Below are 17,985 nucleotides of genomic sequence, written 5' to 3'. Positions count from 1 at the left end.
CAGGGAGCCACCAATGCCGCTTCTCAGACGTCGGCGCCTTGGGAAAAAGTTCGGGGAGGGAGCCGAAGACTGTGGTTGGGACCAGGAAGGCTAATTTCCCAAGGGGGGCCCGGGCGGCGCGCCTCCCCCGCGGACCGCCAGGGGGCGTGCCAGCCCGCGCGCGGCGGAGCCTTGGACACGTGACCACCAGCCGGCCCTCCCGCTTTACGGCCGCCGGCCGTGTTGGCGGTTACCTTGGGGACAGGGCTTGGGTGGCAACCGTAGCTAGGGAGCGCGTGGAGGAGAAAGCACTGGCCGCTGGAGGTTGGGGAGGTGACCGAGGGGTCCAGCGGCGGGAGGGCCGGGCTTTGAGGCCGTCGGAGGGCGCACTCCGTGAGTTGGGGGCGGGGGTCCTGGTGTGGGAGGACCTGGTGCCCCGCGGGGGTGGGGGGCGCTCGCCCCACCTGGGAAGGGGCCGGGGCGGCCTCAGAGAGCTGAGCTGGAGGAAAGAGCCGCGCCTAGGCGTTGTGTCCCCCTCCCCTCCTCCACAGACCCCCACACTTTCCTCCCCTACCCTGGGCCCCCGCATCAAGATGCGCCGGCAAAGTTTGCAGTCGGAGCAGGCCCCGTGCTCAAGGCCCCGGGCTTGGAATCTTAGCATTGCTTTTTCCACCTGGAGGAACCGAGCGTTAGAGAGGTCTGCCTCTTTCTAGCGGTGTGAGCTGATTAAGTCATTTCAACTCCCAGAGCCTCAAACTCCAGTTTGTCGGAAGAAATAAATAGTCTCTCACGACTATGTTAGAAGGCTGTTAAACTTTGTAAACGGTTGCTGCCCTTCTCAAGCCCTCTGCGGCAGCTGCACTGAACATTTTACATAGGTCATCTCAACCCCAGAATGTAGGGTTCTCACTTTTATCCTGCCTGTGAGCGCATATGCCCTCTGAGGGTACAGTGACTTGCCCAAGGTCTCAGAGCAAGTGAGTGGTGGAACCAGGATTGGGTGCTAGGAGAGGCTGACTGCAAAGCCCACCCTTTTAACCACTAAGCCGCTGCTTCTGCCCTTATTTACATTATTAGAATTGTTGTTGATGCCTGGGTTATCATTTTGCTTGCCTGTGGGAATAGGAATATATACAAAATGAGTTACAGGGCTCTAAAGTTATTACTGGAAAGATGAGAGGCCCTGGCATCAATATGCTTCCAATTGGGTACAGGCTTTCCCAGAAGTATAAAATTCTTTTTATTCCTGTGGAAAGGAACCAGAACTGGTATTGCACAGTCCATTGATAGGTTCATGCACTAGGAAATTAAAATGGGAAATAGAGTGAACTGCTGATGGTTATGGTCAAAATTTCTCTAAAGGAAACTCCACAAAGAAGAATGTCAGGTGCAGGGGAGTTCCCACTAGAAGAAGAAGAAAAAGATGAAGAAACAGAAGTGGAAGAAGAGTATAATCAATATGATAGAGAGGTGGAAAGTCTGCAACAGGAATTAAAAGAAGATGACATATTAGTACAGAGAGAGCCTCAGCAGGAGGAGGAGGAAGAGGAAAAAGAGAAGGAAGGAGTGGAGGAGAAAGGGGAGGAGGGGGAGGAAGGGGAAAAGGGGGTAGGAGAGGAGGGGGAGGAAGGGGGAAAGGAGGTGGGGGATGAAGAAAGGGAGGAGGGGGAGGAGGAAGAGGAAGGAGAGGAGGAGGAAGGGGAGGAGGGAGGAGTAGAGGAGAAAGAAGAGGAGGGGGAGGAAGGGGGAAAGGAGGTGGGGGACAGAGAAAGGGAGGAGGGGGAGGAAGGAGAGGAGGGGGAGGAAGGGGAGGAGGAAGAAGAGGAAGGAGAGGAGGAAGAGGAAGGGGAGGAGGAAGGGGAGGTGGAAGAATTGGAGGAGGAAGAGGAAGGAGTGGAGGAGGAAGGGGAGGAGGGAGGAGTAGAGGGGGAAGGGGAGGAGGCAGAGGAGGAGGAAAGAGTGGAGGAAGAGGAGCCAGGGGAGGAGGGCAAAGGAGTAGAGAAGAAAGGAGAAGAGGGGGAGGAAGAGGAGGAATGGGAGAAAGAGGAAAGAGTGGAAGAGAAAGGGGAGGAGGAAGAAGGGGAGGAGGAGGAGGAAGAGGGGGAAGAATATGGCCAAGAGGAGGAGGCTGTCAGAGAAGAAACAGAGGAAAAGGCTGGAGAAGCACCGGGGGAGGAGGCTGCCGTTCAGGAAGAAACCACAGCAAAGCCTCAACAAATCACCAAGTCCATAACCAGTTCGGAGATAGTTACACTGACTGATTCCCAGTCAGTCATGTCAGGAACTTCCCTAGTAAGTAGTAATTTTAAGTCATTCATCTATTCTTTCTTTCATTCGTTCATTCGGAATCATGGAATGCTTACCATTTGCCAGGCTATGGGGATAATCCAAATAAGATACAGTCCATTCTCTTAAGGAGCTCTAGGGTGTGTAGGGAAGCAGACCAGTACCTGAACACCATGAAACAACATGCTAAGTGCAGTGATTGAGAGACGCATGGGAGATATTTTAAAAACAAACATCAAGGACACTTAGCCCAGCTAGGAGGATGGTCAGGGAAGACCTCCTGGAGGAGGTGTGCAGGGGAGCTGACAGAAAGAGTTCCTAGGGGTTAGTTGGAATGCGCTTGTCTTAGAACAGAGTCAGCAAGATCATAGTAATGTAGGCTGTTCCCCTGAAGGAGAACTCAGCTGTGGTCCAAGGAGAGGTGACTGTGACTCGCCCATCCTTGGAGATGACCAGTGCCACTTAGAAAAATGGTTTTGCTGTGTGGTTCTGCTCGGAGGCCAAGAATAAACCTGGCACACGCATGATTCGTGTTATTTAAGTACAAAACGTCCCAAGCTCCTTTTTATTTTTTTAAATTATTATTATTTTTAAATCTTTTTTTTTTTTTAAAGATTTTATTTATTTATTTGACAGAGAGATCACAAGTAGGCAGAGAGGCAGGCAGAGAGAGAGGAGGAAGCAGGCTCCCTGCCGAGCAGAGAGCCCGATGCGGGGCTCGATCCCAGGACTCTGAGATCATGACCTGAGCCGAAGGCAGCGGCTTAACCCACTGAGCCACCCAGGCGCCCAAAATTATTATTATTTTTTTAACATTTTATTTATTTATTTGACAGAGTGAGAGGGGGACAAGCAGGGGGAGAGCAGGCAAGGGAGAAGCAGACTCCCCACTGAGGAGGCAGCCCAATGTGGGGCTCGCTCCTAGACCCCAGGATCATGACCTGAGCCAAAGGCAAACACTTAACCAACTGAGCCCCCCAGAACCCCCCAGGAACCCCCCAGCACCTTTTTGAAACAGTTCATAGTTCCAGTGTGAGGCAAACACTAAGGCTGGCTGAGTAGGAACAGAAAGGAAAGTAAAGGAGGGAACCAAACAGCTCACACTGTATTTGGAATCACAATCTTCCTTTATTTCTTTTTTAAGAGAACCCTTAGCGAGGCAAAGGATGAGTTAGAATCAGAGCATTTGGAAACGAATGAGCCTTTAAGAGACTTGAGCTCAAAACTAAAATTTCTTGATTTGGATCAAACTGGTTCCGAGGAAGCAGAGATTAGTTTCCCCGAAACACAGCCCTCAAGCGAGCTTGGGGAGAAAATCGACCAGATGCCCCAGGATGAACTGGGACAGGAAGGGAGAGAAGAAAAAAGATCATCAGACTTAAGTGAGCGACGAGAGGAAGAATTCCAGTCCAAAGCAGAGATGCCGGAGAAATCACTGGTGTCTACCAGCAAGGACATACTGTTTCGAAAGGATGACCGCGCCAGCGTGTATCCTTTGGTAAGTGAGTGTAATGCACTTTTTAATTTCCTCTAGTGCTTTAAAAGCATTGTGAAATAAGGGAATTTTATGCATATGGAAGAAAAATACCACCAGAAATATCCTTTTTGAACTAATAATAGACTCATATGCTTTAAAGTTCAGTTCAGCGCTCTGGCGGGACATGTGTGACAAGAGCGCTGCATCTGGGCCTGACATCTGGGTCCGACAGCGTTGCTCCCCAGGCAGGAAATTCCGGACGTGGTTTGTCTGTTGCATAGGGTGCCGTTTCCTGTGGGAGACTCAAGGTCGATCTGTCCTCCCCTTCCCCTTCTCTCTCACTTCCTCCTCCTGCTCCATTCCTTTCCCCTTTCCCTCCTCTCCTCGCCTCTTCTGCCTTAGCTGGCTTGATACCTCTTTACAAGCACCTAAAACCATTACGGGCTCCTAAAACTGTGCATTCGCATTCGAAGATGGACCTGAAAGCGAAAGGTATGGAAAAAGTGAAAGCCACTGAGAAAGGCCCCAGGAGGTCCACAGGCGTCTGCCTTTGCTGCACAAATATTACCATTTACCAAGAGAAGGAAGAGGAGGTTTTTTTCCCTTCTTCCTCCATCTGCTACTGAAAATTGCTTCCTAGGATTCACCTCCCTTTTCCCTGTAGATTCTGCCTTTGGAAGATTTGCAAGTGATCGAAGGCACTTGACGTGTTGAATGTCGTTCCTGACACATAGTGAGCACCGGACGGGTGTTCACATCTAGATGATGATCGTGGTGGTGGTGGCAGGGATGGTGATGTTGACGAGGATGATGGCAAACACCTCGTGGGAGATGCAGACAACTGACAGCCTCCTTTCTGTAGACTGGGTTTCCTCTGAGCAGTGGAGTTCAAGGTCAAAACTTGGGCTTGCCCAGTCTGAAAGATAGAAAAAGTTTTGGAGCCCATGAAGGCTTTTGGCTAATAAGACATCCGGCGATATCGCTAATGAGAGCAAGTGTCCTGTGTGCGGGGGTTTGGGTCCCCTGTTAGCCTTGGGCTCACTGCAGAACTCAACTCTTCTAGACCACCTCCCTCTACAAATTTGTTTAGCTCCTTGAGGACACCTCCTTTCTGTTCCCATTCCGGTATTTCTTTTCTTTTCTTTTCTTTTTTTTTTTTTGAGATTTTATTTATTTATTTGACAGAGAGAGATCACAAGCAAGCAAAGAGGCAGGTAGAGAGAGAGGGGGAAGCAAGCTCCCCGCTGAGCAGAGAGCCTGATGCGGGGCTCGATCCCAGGACCCTGAGATCATGACTGGAGCCGAAGGCAGACACCCAATGATTGAGCCACCCAGGCGCCCCTCATCTTTCTTTTAAATATTTATTTATTTATTTATTTGAAAGGGGGGGGGGCGGGGAAGGGCAGAGAAGAGTCTGGTTGTTGTTTTTTTTTTTTTTTTTTTCATTTATTTGACAGAGATCACAAGTAGGCAGGCAGAGAAAGAGAAAGGAGGAAGCAGGCTCCCCGCTGAGCAGAGAGCCTGATGCGGGGGCTCGATCCTAGGACCCTGGGATCATGACCAGAGCCAAAGGCAGAGGCTTTAACCCACTGAGCCACCCAGGTACCCCAGGCTGAGCGGAGTCTTAAGCGGACTATTTGTGGAGCCCGATGTTGGGCTGGATCCCACAACCCTGAGATCACAACCTGAGCTAAAGCCAAGAGTCAGTTGCTGATCCAACTGTACCACCCAGGCACCCCTAAAATTTACCATCTTAGCCATTTTTTTTTTTTAAGATTTTATTTATTTATCTGAGAGAGAGACAGTGAGAGAGAGCATGAGAGATGAGAAGGTCAGAAGGAGAAGCAGACTCCCCATGGAGCTGGGAGCCTGATGTGGGACTTGATCCCAGGACTCCGGGATCCTGACCTGAGCCCAAGACAGTTGCTTAACCAACTGAGCCACCCAGGCGCCCCCCATCTTAGCCATTTTGAAGTGTACAGCATCATAGTAGGTACATTCACACTGTGGTGCAACCAATGCCTGGAACTCATCTTGCGAAAAGGACACTCCCTACCCATTGAACAACTCCCTGTTCCCCAGCCCTGCCCCTGGCAACCACCATTCTACTTTCTGTCTCTATGGATCTGACTCCTCTTGGGACCATGTCAGTGGAATCCTACTGTATTTGTCTTTTTGTGACCGGTGGATTTCACTTACGTGATGTCCCCAAGGCCCATCCACGTTGTAGAACATTGGATCTCTTTCCTGTGGAAGCCCGAACAACACTCATTTTGTTTATCCATTCATCCGTCACTGGATATTTGGGTTCCTTTTACCTTCTGGTTTCTGAGAAGTATGCTGCTCTAAACGTGGGCGTGTGAATGTCTCTTTGAGACCCCGCTTCCAGATCTTTGAGCTAGGTACCCAGAAGTGTCGTTGCCGCATGATACACTAATTCTGCTTTCAGTGTTTGGAGAGCGAGATCTCCCTGGGGTTTTCCACAGCAGCTGCACCATTTTACAGTCCCACCAAGAGTGCCCAGTGGTTCCAATTTCTCCACATCCTCGTAAAATTGACCCTTTTAAAGCGTACCATTTATTCCTTTTTTAGCATGTCCACAAGGTTGTGCAGCCATCACCACTGTCTAATTCCAGAACATTTTCATCCCGCACAAAAGAAATCCATATCCCCGAGCCGTCACTCCCTGCCCACCTTCCCCAGGCCCCCAGCAGCCAATGGGCTCCTTTCCATCTCTATGGGTTGGACTGACCCTGCACTGTGTGTGGCCCCTTTCACTCGGCATCATGGATTCGAGGGTCCTCCGCGCCCTAGCATGCGGTTGAGGACGTTCTCGAAGTGATCCTCCTCACTTTGGACTGATGATGTGAAATCCTTGCCCTCCAGAGGCTGTGCCAGGGGTGCCTGGCATCACAGTTCCAGGCTCGGCACACTCAGTGTCTTGCTGGTCTTGCCTTTGTCTTCCAGACCATGACTTGGTCTTTCGGATGGAACAGTTCTCTTCCTGTTTACTACATTCGAGATGAAAACCAGCGAGTTCTTCTGTACGTCTGTGCTCACACTGCTGTCATCTACGATGTCTTCAAGAATACTCAGCACCATCTTCAGGTATGCAAGTTTTCGTTGTTGCTTTTTAAGATTTTATTTTTTTTATTTGAGAGAGCAAGCAAGAGAGAGCATGAGGGAGAAGCAGACTTCCCTGCTGAGCAGGGAGCCTGACATGGGGCTCGATCCCAGGACCCTGAGATCAAAGCCTTAGCCGAAGGCAGACGCTTAACTGACTGAGCCACCCAGGAGCCCCTGGACATATATTTTAATAAGGACCTTCCTTAAGTCAATGCCTAGGTCAAAAACATCACAGAGGGGTTCTCAAAAGCCTAGTCGGTACTCAGGGATCCACGCCATGTGGGTGCAAAATTTGCATCTAGATGTCCAGAGACACACACAAGCCCAGCAAGCAGCCCTTCTTGGAGCTTCGTTGAATGTGCAGCACTGAGCACAGTGCTGAGGGCAGAGGGAGAGGGGGTAGTTCATGTCTGCAGAGCGAGGAAGGAGCAGGAGGCAGAGGGGCTGAGAAATGGGGACCATGCCAGGTAGGTGTCTGGCCTCCTGCAGAGTCAGGTGGCTGGGAGTGGCCTTGACCATCCATCCATCCATCCATCCATCCATCCATTCATTCATTCCATAAGTATTTGTCAGAACCTCTTTGTTTCAGATTCTGGGTCTGTAGTCATGAACAAAATAGATCTAGTCCCTCACCCCTCATGGAGCTTATAGTCTCATAAATACACAATTACGAATTACAACAAGCACTCCAAAGGAATGTGGGCCGCTGCAGGAGAGAGATCAGGAGTGAGAGATGGCCCTCCAGTTGGGTGGGCTGGCAAATGTGCCCTTTGTGCCGAGATCTGACTGACTGAGGAGAATGAACGAACCAGGGGCAGTTTGGGAAGAAGTCCAGACCCAGGGAGCTCCAGGTTTGCAGGCCTGCCCATGGGGTCCAGAAAGAAGGCTGGTATGACTGACACGGAGTGAGCAAGGGGAGAGGAAGGAGGGAGGAAATGGGCTATTTCCTGGCAGGGAGCACTAGCATCTTGTTTGTTTCTAGAAGGTTCCTGAGTTACTGGGAAAGGATTGTGGGGGGATAGAAACAAAAGCAGAGAGACCAGCAAAGAGGCTTTTGCTCCAGATCTGCTCCGTGGCCTGAGCAGACACTGTTTAAGGGAGATGAGGCCAGCAGGGCTTCAAGGGGGCTGGAGGTAGGGCAGAACCCGACATTTATTCCGCGCCTGGGTTCAGAGTTGGGCACATGCCTAGATCTGTAGGGAGCCCCTGTCCTTGTGGGGAGTGTGGCTTACCCTTCAGGGGTTTTGAGGGAGAGAAAATCGGAAAACCACTGGCTGTGGAGAAATGCCAGGGAAAGGCCACTGGAGTGGAATTTTCAGCCTGATGAACCTGGAAGGGGAGCTCAGTTCTCTCTGTGGGGCCCTGGCCTCTCCGGCCATCCTGAATGCTTCAGAGCATTTTCTCTGCATTTCCGCAGGGCCACGCTAACGTGATCTCCTGCCTCTGCGTCAGTGAAGACAGGCGGTGGATTGCCACGGCTGACAAAGGGCCCGACTGCCTGATAATCATCTGGGACTCCTTCACAGGGTAGGCGTGGCGCAGGCCTGTTTTTCCCTACTCAGTGTAGCGTATCAGCAACAAATGAGAAATGCCCGTCTGGGCTTGTAGAAGCCAGCGATGGGATGCCAGGTGAGGGTGAAGCGGCCTGGGGAGGCTGGCCGTCCTGTTGCCTTGAGGCCCGGTCGAGTGGCGTTACCTTCTTGAATTTCCCCATTTACAATTCTTGGCTCTTTAGGCCCAGAAACTTGGTTTGGCGTTGTCCCAGAGTAGATGAGGGAGGTTGACACTAGCCCAGAGAAGTGAAGTGATTTTCCCCATCTACAAAAAAAGAGGCTGATCATACCCACTGTTTTAGTTTCCGTGGGCTGCTCTAAGAAATTACCACGCACAGAGGGGCTTAAAATAACAGAAAGTTATTCCCTCACAGTTCACGAGGCTGGAAGTCTGAAATCAGGGTGCCCAAAGGGGTGGTTCCTTCTGGGGCTCTGAGGGAGAACCTGCTCCAGACCTCTCTCCCAGATGCTGGTGGTGGCTGGTAGCCCTTGTGTTCCTTGGCTGGTAGACCAATCACTCTAGTCTCTGCCTCTGTCTTCACATGGCATTGTCTCCTGTGTGTCTCTTTGTGTCTGCTCTTCTATGAGTTCAGCAGTCATTGGTTTTAGGATCCATCCTAACCCGTCCTCATCTGAGATAACACATCTGCAAGGACCCTATTCCCATATAATGCTCACATCCTGAGGCTCTGGATGGACCTGACTACTGATGGGGCCCTCAGTACACTACACTTACCTTACAGGCCTGTCGTGAAGACCAGTAGAGCACAGCACATCGCCCATGATAGATGTTCATGTGTGTTTTCTTTCTTCATTTCTGGTCCTAGAGGCAGAGTGCAGTGCTAGATTAATTGATAAGATTGTAGGCCCTGGTTGGGTTGTGGGGGTTGGTGATGTGGGGGGTGGATGAGTCCAGTTGGGGATGATTAGGAAGAAGTCGTGTTTAATGCTCTTAGGTGTTCTGGAAAGTTAGGTTGGATGTCCTAAGATACAGGTCTCCCAGGTGACTGGTGACCTCCTAGGGCCCTGTTACTTAATCCTGGTCCTCCTCTTACTAGACGGCCCAGTGGCATTTGACACTCTTCATTTCCTTGGCTTCTCTGATGCCACGTCCCCTTGGTTTTCACCCACCTTCTGAGACTCTGCTTCCTCTGGCCCAAGATGGTGAGGCTGCGGTTGGTCCTGTTCTCCAGCCGGGAGGGAGCAGACCTGGGGTTGATACCACACCATCTTCATCCCCATAACCACCTCAGAATTCCTCTTTTCATGGATGAGGAAGCTGCTGGAGAACATTCCACCTGGATGTCCCGTGGATATCTCCTGCTAAAATGTCCCCAAGCCCTGTTGCATCTCCTCCCAGAGGCCTTCTAAACCCACCTCTGCTGCCCCTGCCCCCCTACACCCGCCTGGCCAGCCTCCTCCTCTGCAGCTTCACTCTGCAACGCAACCTCCAGGATGGTGATTTAGAATACACATAACATAAAATTGACCATCTCCACAATTTTTAGAAAAGATTTAGTTATTTATTTAAGAGCAAGACAGTGTGAGTGGGGGATGGGCAGAAGAAGAGGGAGGGAGAATCCTCAAGCAGACTCCTCACTGAGTGTAGAGCCCGACATGTGGCTCCATGCCAGGACCCTGAGATCATGACCTGTGCCGAAATCAAGAGCCAGATGCTTTACTGACTGAGACATCCAGTTGCCCCATCATAAAAATATGATTTTTAAAAACAATTTAAAGATTTTATTTATTTATTTGACAAAGATCACAAGTAGGCAGAGAGGCAGGCATAGAGAGAGGAGGAAGCAGGCTCCCTGCCGAGCAGGGAGCCTGATGCGGGGCTCGATCCCAGGATGCTGGGATCATGACCTGAGCTGAAGGCTTAACTGACTGAGCCACCCAGGCGCCCCTCTTTGCTTTTCTCTTGCTTATAAAGCTGTCTCCCAGACTAGACTAGGGGTGACTCTGGCAGTGATTTTTTTCTTTTTAATTGCAAAGTAAAGTGCATCTGTGGTTAATAATTCAATATGTCAATACGAGTTTTATGATATAGTAAATGATGACTTTGGGACCCAGAAAAGATTACTTGGTTTTAGAATTAATATTCACTTGGGGCGCCTGGGTGGCTCAGTGGGTTAAGCCGCTGCCTTCGGCTCAGGTCATGATCTCAGGGTCCTGGGATCGAGCCCCACATCGGGCTCTCTGCTCAGCAGGGAGCCTGCTTCCTCCTCTCTCTCTGCCTACCTCTCTGCCTGCTTGTGATCTCTGTCTGTCAAATAAATAAATAAATAAAATCTTAAAAAAAAATATTCACTTTATTAGAGTGATAAACTAAGAACCATAATTTTTCCTTAAGCTTTTTATTCAACTTATAAATATTACTCCTTTTATAAATCTAGCATATTTTTACAATTGCCTTTAAGGGGGTTTTGATTAATGTTTGGCCCCACTCACAAATTTGATTATTAATTCCTTTTAAACATTTTTAAACTGCACTTAGAAATTGAATATATTTGGTTTTATCTCTAAGTTCTTTAGTAGTCTGATTAAAAAATAAGCCCTTCACCCATACTTAAGGAATTCTTGTAAATCTAATAAATTAGACATAACTATAGCAAATCTTAAGTTCTCATAAGTATTCTAATATTGTTTATAAACCAGTGTGATTTGAATGTAAAATCACAAGTCTGAATCAACCACGGCTTTAAATTAGAATCACAAATTTAATCCATCAGCGGCTGTGATATGTTAAATTTTCTTAACCATCACCCATTCCTGAGAAAAATAAACAGATCCTCTTCCCACCAATATGTTTCCAGAACAGGCCCAGCTGACATCACTGGCTCTCCGTTTAATTCTGGAAAGCCACAGGGATAAGATGCTTTTCCCCACTAAGGACATCACTGTGTCATTCACAGCAATGTTAGGGCTGCCTTCTCTCAAATGATTTTGGGGGCTACTTCCCAGGGGGGATGAAGTCCTCTCCGGTGACAGAGAACCAGCCAGGTCTTCAGCTGGGGCACAGACTTGGTCCCAGCCATTTGGGGCACTGGAGTGACCTACGAGGCCTGCTGATATTTCCTGTAACAAGGGCTGTGTAATGAAAAACAATGGGGAACCACCAGCCCACGATCCTGGATTAGGACGTCATACCACCCGGCCTTCCCTCCCCCCACTCACTCACGATCACCCACATCCTTGCTTCTGTTGTGTTTCTCTGGCTCGCTTAGACATTTAAATATCTCATTTAATTCTGCATGTGACCAGGTTTTTCCTGCTTCTTAGAGTTCTACAGTCTTGCGAGTGACACGGTATAGAAGTGAATGAGGGAAAAAAAAAAAAGTGAGTCCTTCCTCACCCAGACACATCTCCAGAGTCATTCTTGTTTAGTTTAGAATCTGTTCCTCTAGACTCTTCCGTGCACAGAAATGTGTGCACTCTCTCTCCCTCGTGCAGGATGAAGCTACCTACACTGTTCGGCAATTTGCTTTTTTCTCAAAATTTTGGTCACCTTGCCACATCGGCCTCATTCTTTTTTTCTTTTTTTTAAGATTTTATTTATTTATTTGGCAAAGAGAGAGAGCATAGGTAGGCAGAGCGGCAGGTGGAGGGAGAGAGAGAAGCGTGCTCTGCACTGAGCAGGGAGTCTGATGCAGGACTCGATCCCAGATCCCTGAGCTGGAGGCAGCCGCTTAACCAACTGAGCCACCCAGGCGCCCCTGCCTCATTCTTTTTGCAAGTAACCTAGTTTTTCATTATATGGTTATGTCATAATGTTTTTTTTTTTTTAACAGTTCCCACATCCGTGGATATTTGTGTTTCAAGATTCTTTACTGTTAAAGCAGTGCCACGATGAACATGATTTTATATTTATCTATATTATCGCTATTTATTTTCTGGGAAAAAGCTGTAGAAGAGGAATTATTGAGTCCTAGGGTGTGTGCATTTAAAATTTTGACAGGTGCAGCTAAGTTGCTGTCTAGAAAGCCTGTGCTTGATTTCATTCCCGCTTAGGTGGGAGGGCGCTCGTTTCCCTGAGTATTCCCTGGGTATTGTCCTCAGCATCTTTTTTTCCATTTTTCCGTCCTTTGTGCCTGGCATGGAATCAGCGCTCAGTAGTGGGTGACAGTCGACTTCATGAAGAGAACAAACGGCACGTTTGCATAATGCTGAGTTATTATTTTTTTAATTTATTTTTTATTTTTTAAATTTATTTTTTATTTTTTTTAATTATTTTTTTAATGCTGAGTTTTATTATTTTTTAAATTGAGGTAAAATTCACATAAGGTAAAATTCGCTGTCGTGAAGCGTGCGATTCAGTGGCATCGAGCGCGTTTGCAGTGTTGTGTCATCGCCACCTGTATCTAGTTCCAACTGCTGTTTTAAAGTCATCTCTACGCCCAATGTGGGGCTCGAACCCACAACCCCGAGGTCAGGAGTTGCATGCTCCACCACCTGAGCCCGCTGGGTGCCCCTAGTTCCAAAACCCCAAAAGGGAAACCCAAAGCCATCAGTCATCCCTGCCATTCCCCCTGACAGCCCCTGATGTGCCAGTTCCTCCCTGTGGATTTTCTAATTCTGGAATCTTCATATCGGTGAGCTCGAACAACATGTGGTCTTTGTGTCAGGCCTCTCTACTTCACGTGATGTTTTTGGGGTCCGCCCCTGATACAGCAGGGGTCCGCGCTTCCTTCCTTGTATGGCTGCATCGCAGTCCGTTGTTTGGACGGACCACATTTGGTTCCTCCTTAGCTTTGAAGTGAGTCCCTCCGGGGAGCAAGGCAGACCTCTGCAAAGGGGTGTTCCCTGGTCCTGTTTTGCAGCATTCCTGTGCACACAATATTTGACAGCTGCCCAGAAGGCAACGGCATCGAGGCCATAGCCATCACCCGGGATGCCAAATATCTGGCAACCATCTCCGATGCTGAAATCCAGGTACAGAGCACTTGGAGGCCGCCTCAGAGGGCTGGCTGGCCTGTCAAGTGTGTCCCGGTGAGCAGCTCTGCTCGGGCCATGTGGCATCTGTGATGCTCTCAGGGAACGACTGGACCCCATGGCCCCTCGCTGTGTGTTCTCTCCCTGGGGTTCAGCTCACAGTGCCATGTTCCTGAGCCAAAGTTACACGGCCACCACGAGAGGTGTCGGGTTTATCAGCAGCCTTCAGGAACCTTCTCATTCTCCTCCATCTGTTGTCACTCACAGGAAGTTTGCATCTGGAGGTGGACCTTAGCCGTGGAAACGCCAGCATGTACCCTCAACCTCCTCAAAGAGTATGGTGTTCAGGTGAGCTCAGTTTGAGTGTGCAAAGCTGTGTCTACAGTCACACCGAGCCCAGGTCCAAACCTACTTTGGGTTTGCTGGCGTTTGGTTACAGTACACTAGCACTTGTAAAAAAAAAAAACACTGCCATGTTCTTGATCTCATTTTAATCTTGATGATAGTGAGCAATATTTTCTTGAGCATGCATTATGTACCAGGTTCTGCTAAGTTTGTTAGAGCAAGCATCTCACACAGTCCATGCAAACGTGCTGGGAAGGAGTTCTTTAGTAATACAGTGGACTGCTACTGTTAAGTACTAGGTAATTTGTCTGAAGTCACAGGCCAGTAGCCTTTCCTGTTCTAGACATGCTCTTAACTGCTCCTTAGACCCAGAAATTATTAGTCTTGGTTTGCTTGAAGCGACTTGCCAAGGACACCCACCAAGTCTACTCTTGTGCTCTGTGTTATCTTACTCGTCCTTGCACCCTTCGCCTATCACACGGCTGCTCGGTCCCTACGATGCACCAGACACTGTGCAAAGTTCTCACCTGGGTGCAGGACCCAGAACCCAGTCAGAGGGCCTGGGTGACTGGGCTTAGCTTGGCACACGTCATGCTGTAGCTTCATGTCCATCTCTCTCCTTCTGGCCCCCCACCATCCCTCTAGGTCTCCGCAAAAAAATTTCCTCACAGCTTTTATAAGCTGAGCTGATACAGTAGCCACCGGCCATAGCAAGTTTTTCTGTTGCTGCAAGAAACCGCTCTGGGGCTTTTTAGAGCTTGCATTGAATCCGTGGATTGCTTTGGGCAGTTGTCCTCTTAACAATCCACGGCACAGTGGCGCCTGGGTGGCTCAGTGGATTAAAGCCTCTACCTTCAGCTCAGGTCATGATCTTGGGGTCCTGGGATCGAGCCCCACATCGGGCTCTCTGCTCGGCAGGGAGCCTGCTTCCTCCTCTCTCTCTGCTTGCCTCTCTGCCTACTTGTGATCTCTGTCTGTCGAATAAATAAATAAAATCTTAAAAAAAAACAAAAAACAACCCACGGGCGCAGGCTGTCTTTCTATTCGCTTATGTCTTCTCGAGTTTCCTTCAGCAGTGCCGTTTGCAGTGAACAAACCCTCTACTGAAGGTTTTATTCCTAGGTCTTTTTATGCTATCGTAAGTGGATCGGTGTTCTTAATTTCCTTCGTGGCTTTTCATTGCTAGTCTATAGAAACACAACTGATTTTTGTGGGATTCTGTGCCATGAAACTTTGCTGATTACATGTGGCTGCTTGGATTTAAGTCAGGTAGAGTGAGATAAAACTACAGATTCATTTCCTCCGTGTCACTACATCTCAAGTACTCCCCAGCCCCCTGTGGTCAGTGGCTGCCACGTTTGACAGAACAGATGAGCCAACATCTTGGTCACAGCGGAATGTGCTGTGGACAGCGCTGCAAGGCCCCAAGTCTGGAAGGATTCTGCCATCTTCTGCCTGCTCTGCATTCCTGCCTGCCCAGCTGGACTGAGCCCTTCGATTTGGGCTTGAGTCACACAGGGTGAGCGAGCTCTCAGCACAGCCCAGCTTTCTAGTAGGCTGGCTGTTTTGTTTCTAGAGCGAACTGTCTCACACCTTCTCTTCATCCCTCCCCGGCCCTTCCTCTTCCTCTTGGCTGATGACCTCTTTCATTTTGCATTGAGAGAATGGGGGCCATCGGATACAAACACTGGCCTGTTCTCACTCCCAGCCTACAATCTGCTTCAGGCTCACCACCGCCTCCTGCCCCTCTGCCTTTAAGAGCGGCCAGTGCCCGAGATGCCACTCCTCTCAGGCGCTCAAGGCCCTCTCCTGCAGCAATCAGCCCTCCCTCCACTGGGTGGCTATACCCATAGCAGACACACATGCATTCGTTTCCCCATCTCTGGAGGACACCACTGATGGAGCGTCTCCTTCCGGCTCTGGCTCCCTGCACTTCTTCACAGTAACATGTCTCCGAGGTGCTGTCTGTGCCTGCTTTCTGACTTCATGATGTCTCATTTACGCTTTTGTGCACAAAATATTTGATCTCATTATATTTTCATTGCTAAAGGAGGCATACATGCAAAATGTGTGCATTTAAAGGTATGAAACAAAAGGTACCTGTGTGTTTACTGCCTGATCAAGAAAGAACATCACCCAAACCCTGGAAGTCCCTTTGTCCTCCTTCCCCAATCCCATCCCCAAGTTAACTAGGGTTAACTAGTTAACTAGTGTCCCAGGTTTTGTGTTACACATTCCCTTACTTTCCTGTATATTTTGTCTAGCAAGTATCTCTCAGTACTTTCCTTTTTTTTTTCCTTCCTGAGCGAGAGAGAGAGAGAGAGAGAGAGAGAGAACATGAGCAGGGAGGGGCAGACGGAGAGGGAGAGACTCTCAAGCAGGTTCCATGCTGAGTGCAGAGCCTGATGCGGAGCTCCCTGTCAGGACCCTGAGGTTCTGACCTGACTCAGAATCAAGAGTCGGAGGCTTAACCAACTGAGCCACCTGGGTCCCCCCACCACTTTTTTTAAGTAGGCTCCACAGGCCACATGGGGCTGGAACTCAGAATCCTGAGATCAGGAGCAGCAGGCTCTGCCGGCTGAGCCAGCCAGGCGCCCCTCCCTCAGTACTATCCTATTTTGTCTTACCTGGTTTGTTTGGTGTGTATCTGGAATCATAATTGCTTCATTTTGTCTGCCTTGTTTATGAGATTCATACATTTTGAATACTGAGCTATAATTCACTAATTTTCACGCCTATCTAGTCTCTTCTTGTCTGAGTATAATATAGCTCGTTTCTCTATCCTACCGGCGATTAGCATTTTGGCTCTTCTGATCGTCTTCCGCCTGCCCACGGCTCTACCAGATCTGTGCTTATCACAGTCACTGGCGTTTCCAAGTCAAGCAAGCCCTATTACATCCTCACTAGCACCGTTCCCAGTGGGCGTTGAAGACACCTTCCCTGGGCTCACAACCTTTCCTGGGCTCCTCTGTGGGCTTGTCCTCTTTCTCTGCACACCTTCTAATGCTGGCCATCCTCAGGATTGAGTTGTGGGAGCTCCTCTTATGGCGACACCTTCTTCCTGGGTGTTCTCATCCATTCCCATGACTTTTAAGTCCTGTGCATTCATTCCCAAGATGCACCCAAAATCCGTCCTCCTCTCTCCATTTCCACTGGCACCACAGCTCCCTGCGTGACTCCAGCATCCTTCAGGCTGAGCCATGTTCACTCTTGTCCCGGTCTTTCCCGCCTTCCTGCAGCAGCCAGAGTGACAGTTCTTAAATGAGCCGGACACATCATATCACTCTCTTGCTTAAAGTCTTTCAGTGACTTCCCTTTGTGATGGGCATAACCCTAAACTCCCCCTCCACCCACCTCCCAGCACCTACCCTCCTGTTTATTAATGTCTGTTAGTTTGTATACCCTGGAATTTTAAAGAAATGGACTCTTTTTGTGGAGGGTTCTGGCTTCTTTTATTCAATTTAATTGTTGAGATTCATCTATGTATGCAACAATAGTTTATTCTTCTTTATTCCTCTTTGTGTCCTTTAAAATCTGAATACTGAGTAGTCATCGAATGGATATGTCGCAATTTGCTTCTTCACCTGTTAAAAGACATTAGCCCTGTTTCCTGTTTGTGGCCGTTGAAAACAAAGGTGCATGAACTTTCATGCACAAGTCTTTGTAGATATATGCCTTCGTTTCTCTTGGTAATTATCTTTGTTTCTGAAGGCTATCTGCCCTAACTATAGGGCTGGAGTGTGGTCGTTATTGCCGTACTTGGAAGATATTATTGTCCTTATTTCTTTAAAGATTTTATTTATTTATTTAACAGAGAGAGAGAGAGAGAGAGGGAGAGAGAGATCACAAGTAGGCAGAGAGGCAGGCAGAGAGAGAAGGAAGCAGGCTCCCCGCTGAGCAGAGAGCCCGATGTGGGGCTCAATCCCAGGACCCTGAGATCATGACCTGAGCCATAGGCAGAGGGATAACCCACTGAGCCACCCAGGCACCCTGATATTATTGTCTTCAGACTTAACACCACTTCCATTGAGAAGTCAACAATCAATCTTATTGTTCCCTCTCCTGAAAGTTATGTATGTCTTTCTCCTCCTGCCCCATTCTGGCTGCTTTTAAGGTTTTCTGCTGATTGTTAGCAGTTTTTTTAATGATGTGTCTGTATGTATATGGATATGTTGTTGATTTTTCTTAAAAATCCAAAACTGGGTGCCTGGATGGCTCAGTCAGTGGAGCGTGTGACTCTTGATCTTGGCTGTGAGTTTGAGCCTCATGTTGGGCATAGAGATT

At 48.8% G+C, this 17,985-nt stretch overlaps 1 protein-coding gene across 2 annotated transcripts in view; it reads left to right on the top strand.

The window, feature by feature from the left end:
* Positions 1-286: 286 nt before the first annotated feature.
* Positions 287-17,985, top strand: part of CFAP251 (cilia and flagella associated protein 251) — a 66,387-nt gene continuing 48,688 nt past the window's right edge. The window contains exons 1-6 of one of the 2 annotated variants that reach the window (XM_047698381.1): positions 287-312; positions 3,410-3,763; positions 6,710-6,850; positions 8,286-8,395; positions 13,245-13,356; positions 13,624-13,704. In XM_047698381.1, the coding sequence (XP_047554337.1) occupies positions 3,590-3,763; positions 6,710-6,850; positions 8,286-8,395; positions 13,245-13,356; positions 13,624-13,704 (618 nt within the window). In that variant the 5' untranslated portion in view covers positions 287-312; positions 3,410-3,589. Of the gene's footprint in view, positions 313-2,055; positions 2,272-3,409; positions 3,764-6,709; positions 6,851-8,285; positions 8,396-13,244; positions 13,357-13,623; positions 13,705-17,985 lie in introns of those variants that run through there. The other variant, XM_047698379.1, reaches the window with a different exon arrangement.

The sequence above is a fragment of the Lutra lutra genome, chromosome 12, assembly GCF_902655055.1.
Source record: "Lutra lutra chromosome 12, mLutLut1.2, whole genome shotgun sequence".
Lineage (NCBI taxonomy): Eukaryota > Metazoa > Chordata > Mammalia > Carnivora > Mustelidae > Lutra > Lutra lutra.
This window is presented reverse-complemented; position numbering and strand designations above follow the sequence as displayed.